Raw genomic sequence first — 13,217 nt, 5'->3', positions numbered from 1 at the left:
GCAGAATAACCTTGACTGGATCCCCAAGAACTTGATTCTCAAAAGCATCGAAAGCAAGTAATCTACGCACAACCTTCGAAACGCCGTTAAAGATACCAAGAGGGAATTCCAGACCAAGTGGGATTCCCGGGATAACCACATGGACACCTATCAATTGTGGCATGGCTTGCATGCTGTAACAGGTTATAAAGTGAAGTGGGGCTGTATCGCTGGCAACAACACATCCTCTCCCAAGAGCTGAATGCTTTGAACAGAAGGTCAGTGGAATGATGTAATCCATCTCAACAGGCTTGGGTACGCCTGTATCCACAGTCATTGTCGCAAATGTTCACAGTCATTGTCATTGTTTTGTCAGCCTGGGAAGGCAGTCCATCTAGGAGAGGGAAAACTCTGATTTAAAACCTCCACTGCCTTGTGCCCATATCCAGTCATTGAATAGGCTCCAGGAGTAAACCTCAAGCAAATCCGGAGTTGGAGCCCCTAAGGCAGTTCGTCGTTGTCTACAACCCTACTCTGGCAGCTCCTGCGACCAAACTGGTGCCAAACTGTAACGGCCCTGCTATTCCTTTGGATCGATCAGCGACGTGGAGAGGGGGGGGGACGTGCTGCATGGGCGACAGCCTGTCCTCCATATGTCATCGCCCAGGCTTGCATCCGACCAGGATGCATCACCCATGGTCAGTCATGACCGAGAGGGGCCTACTACTACTACTACTGTCGCAAATGTCAAATAGGCCTTATTGAAAGTGAATCCAGGAAAAGCAATTGGCCTAGATGGAGTCAGTAACCTGCACATACCAAATTGAATGATTATTGGCGGACATCTAACTTCTCCTTACTACATTCAGAGGCTCCCACCTTCATTAAGACCACCACCATCCTGGTGCTAAAGAAATGGCAGGCTGTGCGTTTTAGAGCCTACCGCCCAGTGGCACTGACATCCACCACCATGACGTGCTTCAAGAGGCTGGTCATGGCACACATCAACTCCAGGCTACTATACTGCTTTGAACCTTTGTTTTGCCTATGACGGCAAGAAATGGCAGAGGGTTGTTGATGCAGCCCAGTCCATCACACAAACTAGCCTCAATGCTGTCAATCGATTCTGTCGATATTTCATGCTGTCTTGGGAAAGTAGCCAACATAACTAAGGTCTACGCACAACCTGGTCATAGGATCATAAGAGATAGGAGCAAAATTAGGCCATTCGGCCCATCATCTACTCCGCCCTTCAACCATGGCTGACCTATCTCTCCATCCTAACCCCATTCTCCTGCCTTCTCCCCATATCCTCCAACACTCGTACGAATAAAGAATCTATCTTTCTATCTCAGCATTAAATACATCCAGATGAATTTGCCTCCACAGCCTTCTGTGGAAAATAATTCCACAGATTCACCACCCTCTGACTAAAGACATTTCTCCTCATCTTCCAAAAACAACGTCCTTTAATTCTGAGACTATGACCTCTAGTCTTAGACTCTCCCACTAGTGGAAACATCCTTTCCACATCCACTCTATCCAAGCCTTTCATTATTCTGTACTTTTCAATTAGGTCACCCATTCTTCTAAACTCCAGCGAGTATAGGCCCCCGTGCCGTCAAACGTTTATCGTATGTTAACCTACTAATTCCTGGGATCATTCTTGTAACCCTCCTCTGGACTCTCTCCAGAGAACAGCACATCCTTCCTCAGATGTAGTGCTCAAAATTGCTCATAATATTCCAAATGCAGCCTGACCAGGTCCTTATAAAGCCTCCATGTAACATTCCTGTTTTCGTATACAAGCCTTCTCGGAATAAATGCTACCATTGTGTTTGCTTTCTTTACTACCGATTCCACTTGCAGATTAACTTTTAGGGAATCCTACACCTGCACTCTCAAGTCCCTTTGCAGCTCTAATTTCTGGATTCTCACCGCATTTAGAAAATAATCTACGCCTTTATTCCTACTACCAAAATGCATGACTCCACGCTTTGCTACACCATATTCCATCTGCCACTTCTCTGCCCACTCTCCCTACCTATCTAAGTCCTTCTGCAAAGTCCCTGCTTTCTCTACACTAACTACCCCTCCACCTATTTTCGTATAATCCGCAAACTTGGCCAAAAAACCTTCATCCCCTCATCCATTAATATACAACGTGAAGAACAGCGGCCCCTGCACCGAGCCCTGCAGTCATCCTTTCTTCTACCCTCGCTGTCGGGAAGAAGATACACAAGATTAAAAACAGGTACCACCAGATTCAGGAACAGCTTCTTTCCCCTGACTTTTCATAAATCCGATCTCCCTTGTACCTTTTTTAATTTGCACTTTCTCTGTAACTGAAACAAAGTAATACTATATTTTACACTCTGGTTATTTTCTTTTTGGCACTGCTTTTGCACTTTTTACAGCTTGATTGTGCTCATGCAAGGTACGATTTGACAGGATAGCAAACAAAGTTTTTCACTTTATCAGAGATTTGAGAATTCCCATGTGAATACAGAAATACATTGCTTGAAGTCCAACACAACAGGAGCTTACTCAGATTTCCCTGCATTTACACTGGAGAATCGGCTCTCAAGCCTGAAGCTTGAAACTGCAAACATATTCATTTGAAACAGGGATGGATGATTTGGATGGTTCCAAGATCCTTCTGCTCTTCATGTTTAAGAAAGAACTGCAAATGCTGGAAAAATCGAAGGAAGACAAAAATGCTGGGGAAACTCAGCGGGTGAGGCAGCATCTATGGAGCGAAGGAATAGGTGACGTTTCGGGTCGAGACCCTTCCTCAGACTGATGTGGGGGTGGGCGGGAAGAAGAAAGGCAGAGGCGGAGACAGAAGGTTGTGGGAGAGCTGGGAAGGGGAAGGAGGGAGAAAGCAAGGACTACCTGAAATTGGAGAAGTCAATGTTCATACCGCTGGGGTGTAAACTACCTAAGCAAAATATGAGGGGCTGCTCCTCCAATTTGCGGTGGGACTCACTCTGGTCATGGAGGAGGCCCAGGACAGAAAGGTCGGATTCGGAAATGGGAGAGGGAGTTGAAGTGCTGAGCCACCAGGAGATCAGGTTGGTTAATCCTTATTACGAGTGGGGGGGGGGATGAGGAGTGAGAGCGGAGCTATGGGATATAGAGGAGACCCTGGTGAGAGCCTCATCTATAGTCGAAGAGGGGAACCCCCGTTCCCTAAAGAATGAGACATCTCCGATGCCCTGGTTTGGAACACCTCATCCTCGGTGCAGATTCGACGAAGACGGAGGAATTGGGAGTAGGGGGATAGAGTCCTTACAGGGCTATCTGGACTACACTTCTTCTCACCCTGCTTCTTGTGTCCTCATTCTTTAGGGAACGGGGGTTCCCTTCTTCGACTAAAGGCCACATCTTCCCATCTCCTCCCCTTTCGGCTTTCCGTAGAGACCGCTTCCTCCGTAACTCCTTGGTCAATTCGTCCCTTCCCACCCAAACCACCCCCTACCCTGGCACTTTCCCTTGCAACCGCAGGAAATGCTACACTTGTCGCTTTACCTCCCCCCTTGACTCCATCCAAGCAGTCTTTCCAGGTGAGGCAGAGGTTCACCTGCACCTCCTCCAACTTCATCTATTGCATCCGCTGCTCTAGGTGTCAACTGCTTAACATCGGTGAAACCAAGTGTAGGCTTGGCGATCGCTTCGCCCAACACCTCTGCACAGTTCGCATTAACCAACCTGATCTCCCGGTGGCTCAGAACTTCATGTTTGGGTTCTGTCTGCCATCAAATAAATCTAATGTGCTCTGCCCCTTCCTCACTTCTGGATTTTGGATCAGGGCTTTCCTCAAGACAATAAACCATCGCATTTTTCCAATCGTGTTTTGATAATGCTCTTGTAGCATTTACCATCGTCCTCCTGGAAATCGCTTGCAATGCTGGAGCTCAAAGTGAAGCTCTTGATCTGCAAGTCTGATGTTTTGCAGACAAGCAATATGGCCGGCTGGCCAGTATGGTCAATTCCAATGGTTAGCTAAAGTTTTAATCACAACTTCAATGCTTTCAATTTGAAAGCAACAATTCTATTGTTGCTTTCAAAAGGGAATTGTGTAAATATTGAAGAAAGACAACTAGAATGAAGGAAGAAGTTGAAATGTGTGGCTTCAAAAGTGCCATCACAATGTTAATAAAATGAACGTCCCTCTTCTGTGCTAAATTATTCTACAATTCCTCACTCACTGTTCCAGCTTATTAACAAAATGCAAAATGAATCCCATAAATGCATTAGATGAACTCATCTTCTAAATCACCAGAGCCATAATCAATATTACCATAAGCAGATGATTTATTTCTTCCTCCAACTACTTTTAGCATCCCCTTTCAAACTTAAATTAATGGACCAAGTGAGCTCATGCAGCAATGCTGCGACTGATATCATTGGACCAAGTACTAATTAAGATTGCAAATTAGGCAAGCTGAAAATGTGTAGAGTATTGAAAGCAGTGCATTCCACTACAGCACTTAATGTAATAAATAAATGTACACCAAACAGCAAAAATCACCCAGCTCTGACATTAAGATGTTTAAGAAGGAACTACAGATGCTGGAAAATCGAAGGTAGACAAAAATGCTGGAGAAACTCAGCGGGTGATGTTTCACCCGCTGAGTTTCTCCAGCATTTTTATCTACCTCTGACATTAAAATCAGTTTATCTTTACCTTATTTCTATCTGATCTCCATTGTCCATGAAACCAGAGTGTATAAAGAATCTCAGCCTTAAATATTTTCATAACAGCCCTGAGAAATGAACAAATGTCAAAGAAATATATCATCCCTCTCTTGTCCAAATGCTTACACTATAACAAAAGTCCTTAATTCCTGACTCTCTAATCAAATGAAACAGACTTCCACCCTCTAGGATGTCAAACCCACTTACAATCTCACATATTGAATTGAGATCATCTTGCATTCATTTGAACTAATCAATCTATGACTATGCTACTTAATTTCCCTATCAAATACAAGGCCCTCATCCCCAGAATCAATCAAGTGAATCTATACTCAATTGCCTCCAAGTTAAGTTGTTTCATTCTTTACACTGTACCACACATGAAACCTGATCAAAATAATATAACATTCCAACAACATTTGTTCAATCTAACACTTTGTGGCAGAGGACTTGAAAGTAACGAGTGTTCTTTATAATCATAGCCAAGTCAGTTTAACATGGGCAGGCTAAATCAGGCCCCCAACTCACATTCACCCCCACGCCAACACTAATCCTGCAGACAAACTTGGTATTACAACAAACCGCTATTGCACCAGAAATCTCCACTCTGTGCCCCTTATTTGGAGTGTGTTGCATATCAAAGTTCAAATAAATTTAATTGGATTTTTAAAATGCAAGGACAGGAGAAAAGGTAAGGTTACAACACTTCATATTTATGTTTCGAGAGGAGCCAGAGGTCTGTCTCAACATGTCCCTGGGCTCCAACTGCCCATCATACTCTCCCTCCTCCCCTTCATCTGGTTCCACCTAACCCCTCTGTCTCACCCCCTCCTATATGCTGGCCCACTTCCCTCTACACACTCAGTCCTAATTTAGAATGTCGACTATCCCTATGCCTCCACCACCTTTCAATTTATGTGGAATATCTTCCAACTTCCTGCTGCAATGACTCCAGAATAAGGATAATCATGATAATCTTAAAGCATCCACCAAAATCCAGCAATGTAGAATTTAAATTCCCTCTATTCTCCTGGAATTTCTCTATGGTAATATTAAGGCGTATTCCTCAATGATACAAAAATAGCAGCTTTTACAAGGAAGACCAAAATACAATACTTAATATCACAATTATTTCCCACTATATTTTCCTGTCTCTATCACTAAGGGATCTGCATCTACCTTTGGCACCATCTTTCCTTCATTAATATAATTGTAGATAGCTCTTAATTGTATCTAAAATTTCTTTCCAGCTTATTCGTTTAATGCATCTTCTTCCTCCAACAATTTTGTAGTCATCCTTTGCTAGTTTATAAAGCTCTCCGATTTAGAAACATAGAAAAATAGGTGCATGAGTAGGCCATTCGGCCCTTCGAGTCAGCACCGCCATTCAATACGATCATGGCTGATCATCTAAAATGAGTACCCCGTTCCTGCTTTTTCCCCATATCTGTTGATTCCTTTAACCCTAAGAGCTAAATTTAACTCTCTCTTGAAAACATCCAGTGAATTGGCCTCCACTGCCTTCTGTGGCAGAGAATTCCACAGATTCACAACACTCTGAGAAAAAGTTTTTTCTCATCTCAGTCCTCAATGGCCTACCACTTATTCTTAAACTGTGACCCCCTGGTTCTGGACTCCCAATTTTTCCTGCATCTAGCCTGTCCAATCCTTTAAGAATTTTAAATGTTTCTATAAAATTCCTCCTCATTCTTCTAAATTCCAGTGAATACAAGCCCAGTCGACCCATTCGTTCATCATATGTCAGTCCCGCCATCCCGGGAATTAACCTGGTGAACCTACGCTGCACTCCCTCAATAGCAATAATGTCCTTCCTCAAATTAGGAGGACAAAATTGCACACAATAATCCAGGCGCGGTATCAGTAGGGCTCTGTACAACTGCAGTAGGACTCTGTACAACTGCAGTAGGACTCTGTACAACTGCAGTAGGACCTCCTTGCTCCTAATCTCAAAGCCTCTCGCAATGAAGGCCAACATGCCATTAGCTTTCTTCACTGCCTGCTGTACCTGCATGCTTACTTTCAGTGACTGATGTACAAGCACACCCAGGTCTTGTTGCACCTCCCCTTTTCCTAATCTGACACCATTCAGATAATAATCTGCCTTCCTGTTCTTGCCACCAAAGTGGATAACCTCATATGTATCCATATTATAATGTATCTGCCATGCATCTGCCCACCTACCAACCTATACAAATCACCCTGCAGCCTCATAGAATCCTCATCGCAGCTAACACTGCCACGCAGCTTTGTGTCATCCCGAAACATGGAGATGTCATGTTTGCTAATTTTGGCAAAATTATGAACCTTTTCATTTAATTTAATATTGGTGCCTGGAGAGCCAAGATCAATCAACCTTAGAAATTGCAGCATTTAATAATCCTATGAGAAAGACTGAATCAGACAACAGTAAGCTTTCAATTTAAAGACACTATTGGTATTTCAATACAGATCACCTTATTGTTGTTCCCTGCAGCCTGTCAATCTTCTTATTTAGCTCTGCGATGATACTGTGTAGTTCAGTGATGCGTTCTTCATAGCGTAATGTTGTCCTTTCCTGCGAATCTTCATGTTCTCTCAACAGATGGGATTGTTCACACTAAATAGACAATTTTCACGGTGAGAAAAAAAAAAAAGAATCAAGTTTGCACTTTACTAACACACTAAATAACGTTTAAGGCTAATTTTTCAACCAACTGATCTTGAAGCATAGCTACTTCAACCCACAATCAGAAAACAACTTTATCGAAGAACGAGTTTAGGGATCAGCGCGTAAACAGGCTCTTCAGCCTACCCAGTACACGCCGACTATTGATCACCTGTTCATATTAATTAATGCACTTTCACATCCACTCCCTGCACACTAGAGGCAATTTACAGAGGCCAATTAACCTACAAACCTCCACGTCTTTGGGATATGGGAGGAAACCAGAAAAACAAAGGGAGAATGTGCAGACACCACATAGTTAGCACCCAAGGTCAGGATCGAACACAGGTCTCTGGCACTGTGAGGTAAAAGAGTAATATTTTTAATAATGTTCTACTGCTGTGCCACTGTGCCAAATTGGTTGAGAAGTTCCATAATTTTATAAAATTCTTTTGTATTTCAGATTTATAATTTGTCTTAGTTTTGAGTATGTAATCCGACAGCCCCATTTTAAAGTGATTTCTCATCAGCTGCTGATTGAATATTGTCTTCAGAAATACCTTATTAAGAACTTTTCTTAAATTTTAAGAATAATTTTATACCATAAAGTATTTTAGGGTATCATTTAAAGTTAAAGACACTCCTCAACTTACGATGGGGTTATGTTCCGATAAACCGTATACGGTTTTTTTCTTGGGAAGCGGCACGATCTTGATGTTGGGCACTTCTGCTAACATTTTGTTTAGCAATATGTTTTTGAGGTGCTTTTCTATGCACACAGTATTCCTTTTCATCAGAACATCGTCGTGATCAAGTGAGCACAGCATTTGTAAACAAACGATAGCGTGGCCAGCGGGATGCCGCGCCTCTTGTTGCTTTCTGGACGCCGCCACCAACAAGACGCGCTCGGTGACGGTGGGCCGATCGGCGCCTTCTTGGTCGGCTGCACTGGCTGTGGCTGCGACTGAGCCGGTTGTTGTTGCTGCTGCAGTATCTCGTCAGGGCGCGCTATTGGTTGTTTACACTCGTGATCGTGTGGCTGACTGGGAGCTGTGGCTCACTGCCGTTGCCCAGCATCATGAGAGAGTATCGTACCGCATATCGCTAGCCCGGGAAAAGATCAAAATTCAAAATTCGAAGTATGGTTTCTACTGAATGTGTGTCGCTTTTGCACCATCGTAAAGTCGAAATAATGTCGAAGCATCGTAAGTCAAGGAGTATCTTAATTTTATAAATAAAAACTTTCCCTCAACTTGCTTTAGAGTAGTACTTCACCAAGATTGCCAAATAAATCTAAGACGTTTTCTCATAAAACAAAATAATTCACACTTGTAAAACAACAAAAAAGCTTTTCATTGTATCTCAGTACACATGACAATAATAAACTAAACTAAAACAATGTCATGAACTAAACCTCAATGTCTTGCTAAGTACCAAGTGGCAAAATATCTAGTTGAAAAGTGCAAAAACACAAAGTGCTAGAAGAACAGTGGGTCAGCCAGCATCTGGGGATGGAATGGGCAAACGATGTTTTGGGTTGGGCCCTTTCTTCAGATCGATTGGTGTAGGGGGAAGAAATCTGAAAAAGTGGCCCCACCACCTCTTATCCATAACTCACACCCATATATAGAACAGAAGGCAGAATGTAAAATTGGCATAATATGTTGCTCTGCATGATTACTGCTCTTGACATTACTTGACAGCTAGACGCCTGATAAAGTGAACCATACATGAAAGCCAGCCTATGGTGCTTACAAATGAAAAAAAATCTACCAGTAGAAAGTGGTGGAAAAAATCAAATCTGTGCTGTACAGAGATCTTTTTCAGAATAGCTGCATCATCAAGTTTCAAGTTTTTCCAGAGGTCACTGGAGGTTTTTCTATATGCAGGCAACAGTATGGAACAACAGGAGGCTGTGGGTGCATACTTTAACCAATGATCATCAACCTAACCCTCATTTCAAGTACCACAATAACTGGTGTCCTGCAAAGCAATACAGGATTTTGTTTGCTGTGTAAGAGAGAACTGCAGATGCTGGTTTGAATCGAAGGTAGACACAAAATGCTGGAGTAACTCAGCGGGTGAGGCAGCATCTCTGGAGAAGGAATGGGCGACGTTTCGGGTCGAGGGAGTTAGATGTGGCCCTTGTGGCTAAAGGGATCAGGGGGTATGGAGAGAAGGTAGGTACAGGATACTGAGTTGGATGATCAGCCATGATCATATTGAATGGCGGTGCAGGCTCAAAGGGCCGAATGGCCTACTCCTGCACCTATTTTCTATGAATCTGAGACCCTTCTTCAGACTGATGTCAGGGGAGGGGGCAGGACAAAGATAGAATGTAGAATAGGAGACAGTAAGATTAGTGAGAGAACTGGGAAGGGGATGGAGAGAGAAAGCAAGGGCTATCTGAAGTTAGAGAAGTCAATGTTCATACCGCTGGGGTGTAAACTAACAATCTTCACACTGCTGGGGTGTAAATTAAGAACTTTGTTTAACCTTGCACTGGGAGCAACCAGTGCATTCACTATATATTGTGAAGGACGGGATAAAGGAAGGATCTGCAAGTGGTGACACTGTAGGCAGAAATGCAGGAAGCCAAATCTGAGGGAATTGGGGTTCGGAGTCAGAAATTATAGGACGTCTATCAACTCGCCAGAGGGTGCAAGAATGATTTTGAGGTTGCGGACTGCAAAGACTTTAACAGGCCAGGTGACATAAGAAAACAAATGAGTTTATCCAAGCAAATGTTAAATGAATTTCAAAATCTGCCAGATAATCTGCTCCTTGTCAAGAAATCTTATCAAGAACCTTGTCAAGAATTCAGCATTAATTTGTGCAGGCCTTCATACAGATTATTAGAGTGAATCACATCAAAAAGAAGAAAGCTATTGCATTATGCAGCATCTGATAAATAGGCTACAACTTCTTAAGATCCGAGTGCGGTCTGCTTGTAATCTGAGATAATTGTCTTCAGGGCTGTCATTGCCACTGTTCTAAGGTCATCACGGCAGTTTATCAATTGTTCCCCAACAAATCAGTCAAACCATAATGCTACTGTGGTGAAATGACACCGGTTCCATCGATCATGAATCTGTTTTAATGTCAGGTGACAACATTCTTGCCACAATTCCTGCCAGACACCAACTACTGTCTGAAATAAAAGTAGGAAATGCTGAAAATACCAGGTACAGTGCCCTCCATAATGATTGGGACAAAGACCCATAATTTATTTACTTGCCTCTGTACTCCACAATTTGAGATTTGTAACAGAAAAAAAATCACATGCGGTTGAAGTGCACATTGTCAGATTTTAATAAAGGCCATATTTATACAATTTGGTTTCACCACGTAGAAATTACAGCTGTGTCTTTACATAGTCCCCCCAATTTCAGGGCACCATAATGTTCGGGACACATGGCTTCACAGGTGTTTGTAATTGCTCAGGTGTGTTTGATTGCCTCCTTAATGCAGGTATAAGAGAGCTCTCAGCACCTAGTCTTTCCATCACCTTTGGAAACTTTTATTGCTGTTTATCAACATGAGGACCAAAGTTGTGCCAATGAAAGTCAAAGAAGCCATTATGAGACTGAGAAACAAGAATAAAACTGTTAAAGACATCAGCCAAACTTTAGGCTTACTAAAATCAACAATTTGAAACCCCGAAAAGCACCTGGTCCTGATGGTATACCCGGTCGTGTTCTAAAAACCTGTGCGGACCAACTGGCGGGAGTTTTTACGGACATTTTCAACCTCTCACTTCTGAGTTCTGAGGTCCCCACCTGCTTTAAAAGGGCATCAATTATACCGGTGCCCAAGAAGAGTAAGGTGACGTGCCTCAATGACTATCGACCAGTGGCACTAACGCCGGTGGTGATGAAGTGCTTTGAGAGGTTGATCATGGAGCAAATCAACTCCTACCTCGACAAAAACCTGGACCCACTGCCGTTCGCATACCGCCACAACAGATCAACGGTGGATGCGATCTCGCTGGCCCTCCACTCCGCACTGGACCACTTGGACAACAAAAACTCATATGTCAGGCTGTTATTCATTGATTACAGCTCGGCATTTAACACAATCATCCCCTCCAAACTGGTTACCAAACTCGCAGAACTGGGTCTCTGCGCATCCCTCTGCAACTGGATCCTCGACTTCCTCATCCACAGACCACAGTCTGTTCGTATTGGTGGAAATGTGTCAGCCTCGATAACAATCAGCACGGGAGCACCTCAAGGCTGCGTGCTCAGCCCCCTGCTGTACTCACTCTATACCCATGACTGCGTAGCGAACCACAGTGCGAACTCCATCATCAAGTTCGCTGACGACACCACTATTGTGGGGCGTATCACTGATGGGGATGAGTCAGAATACAGAAGAGAGATCGAGCAACTGTCCATATGGTGCCAGCGCAATAACCTGGCCCTCAACACCAGCAAAACCAAGGAACTGATTATGGACTTTGGAAGGAGTAGGAGGGGGACCCACAGCCCCATTTATATCAGCGGGTCGATGGTTGAAAGGGTCAAGAACTTCAAATTCCTGGGCGTGCACATCTCTGAAGATCTTTCCTGGTCCGAGAACACTAACGCAATTATCAAAAAAGCTCATCAGCGCCTCTACTTCCTGAGAAGATTACGGAGAGTCGGATTGTCAAGGAAGACTCTCTCTAACTTCTACAGGTGCACAGTCGCGAGCATACTGACCGGTTGCATCGTGACTTGGTTCGGCAATTTGAGCGCCCTGGAGAGGAAAAGACTACAAAAAGTAGTAAACACTGCCCAGTCCATCATCGGCTCTGACCTTCCTTCCATCGAGGGGATTTATCGTAGTCGCTGCCTCAAAAAGGCTGGCAGTATCATAAAAGACCCACACCATCCTGGCCACACACTCATCTCCCTGCTACATTCAGGTAGAAGGTACAGGAGCCTGAAGACTGCAACAACCAGGTTCAGGAATAGCTACTTCCCCACAGCCATCAGGCTATTAAACCTGGCTCGGACAAAACTCTGATTGTTAATAACCACTTTCTGTTATTTGCACTTTACCAGATTATTTATTCATGTGTGTATATATTTATATCATGGTATATGGACACATTTATCTGTTTTGTAGTAAATGCCTACTATTTTCTGTGTGCTTAAGCAAAGCAAGAATTTCATTGTCCTATACAGGGACACATGACAATAAACTCACTTGAACTTGAACTTCATTAAGAAGATAGCGAGCACTGGTGAGTTTACTAATCGCAAAGGGACTGGCAGACCAAGAAAGACATACACAGCTGATGACAGAGAAATTCTCTCTATAATAAAGAAAAATCCCCAAAAACCTGTCCGACAGATCAGAAAAACTCTTCAGGTGTGGATTTGTCGATGGCCTCTGTCCGCAGAAGACTTCATGAAGACTACAGAGGCTACACTGCAAGATGCAAATCACTAGTTAACCGCAAAAATAGGATGGCCGGGTTACAGTTTGCCAAGAAGTACTTAAAAGAGCAACCACAGTACCGGAAAAAAGTCTTGTGGACAGATGATTACTGCCCAGGAGATAACTGCCCACAATCCAAATCATACCACCTCATCTGTGAAACACGGTGGTGGGGGTTATGGCCTGGAGCATGTATGACTGCTGAACTGGTTCACTTATCTTCATTGATGATACAACTGATGATGTTAGTAGCATAATGAATTCTGAAGTATATAGACACATCCTATCTGCTCAAGTTCAAACAAATACCTCGAACTCATTGGCCGGCGGTTCATTCTACAGCAAGACAATGATCCCAAACATACTGCTAAAGCAACAAAGGAGATTTTTAAAGCTAAAAAAATGGTCAATTCTTGAGTGGCCGTCAATCACCCGATCTGAACCC

The 13,217-nt window shown here is 43.3% G+C and overlaps 1 protein-coding gene across 1 annotated transcript in view; it reads right to left on the bottom strand.

Annotated features, from left to right (window-relative positions):
• The window catches only part of mcc (MCC regulator of WNT signaling pathway), a 142,553-nt gene that overhangs the window by 61,492 nt on the left and 67,844 nt on the right, over positions 1 to 13,217 (bottom strand). Inside the window, 1 exon segment of the mRNA XM_033017440.1 lies at positions 7,155 to 7,297. Within this exon segment, the coding sequence (XP_032873331.1) occupies positions 7,155 to 7,297 (143 nt within the window).

This window comes from Amblyraja radiata, chromosome 3 (genome assembly GCF_010909765.2).
Source record: "Amblyraja radiata isolate CabotCenter1 chromosome 3, sAmbRad1.1.pri, whole genome shotgun sequence".
Lineage (NCBI taxonomy): Eukaryota > Metazoa > Chordata > Chondrichthyes > Rajiformes > Rajidae > Amblyraja > Amblyraja radiata.
The sequence above is the reverse complement of the archived record's forward strand: the minus strand, read 5'-3'. Positions and strand labels throughout refer to the sequence as shown.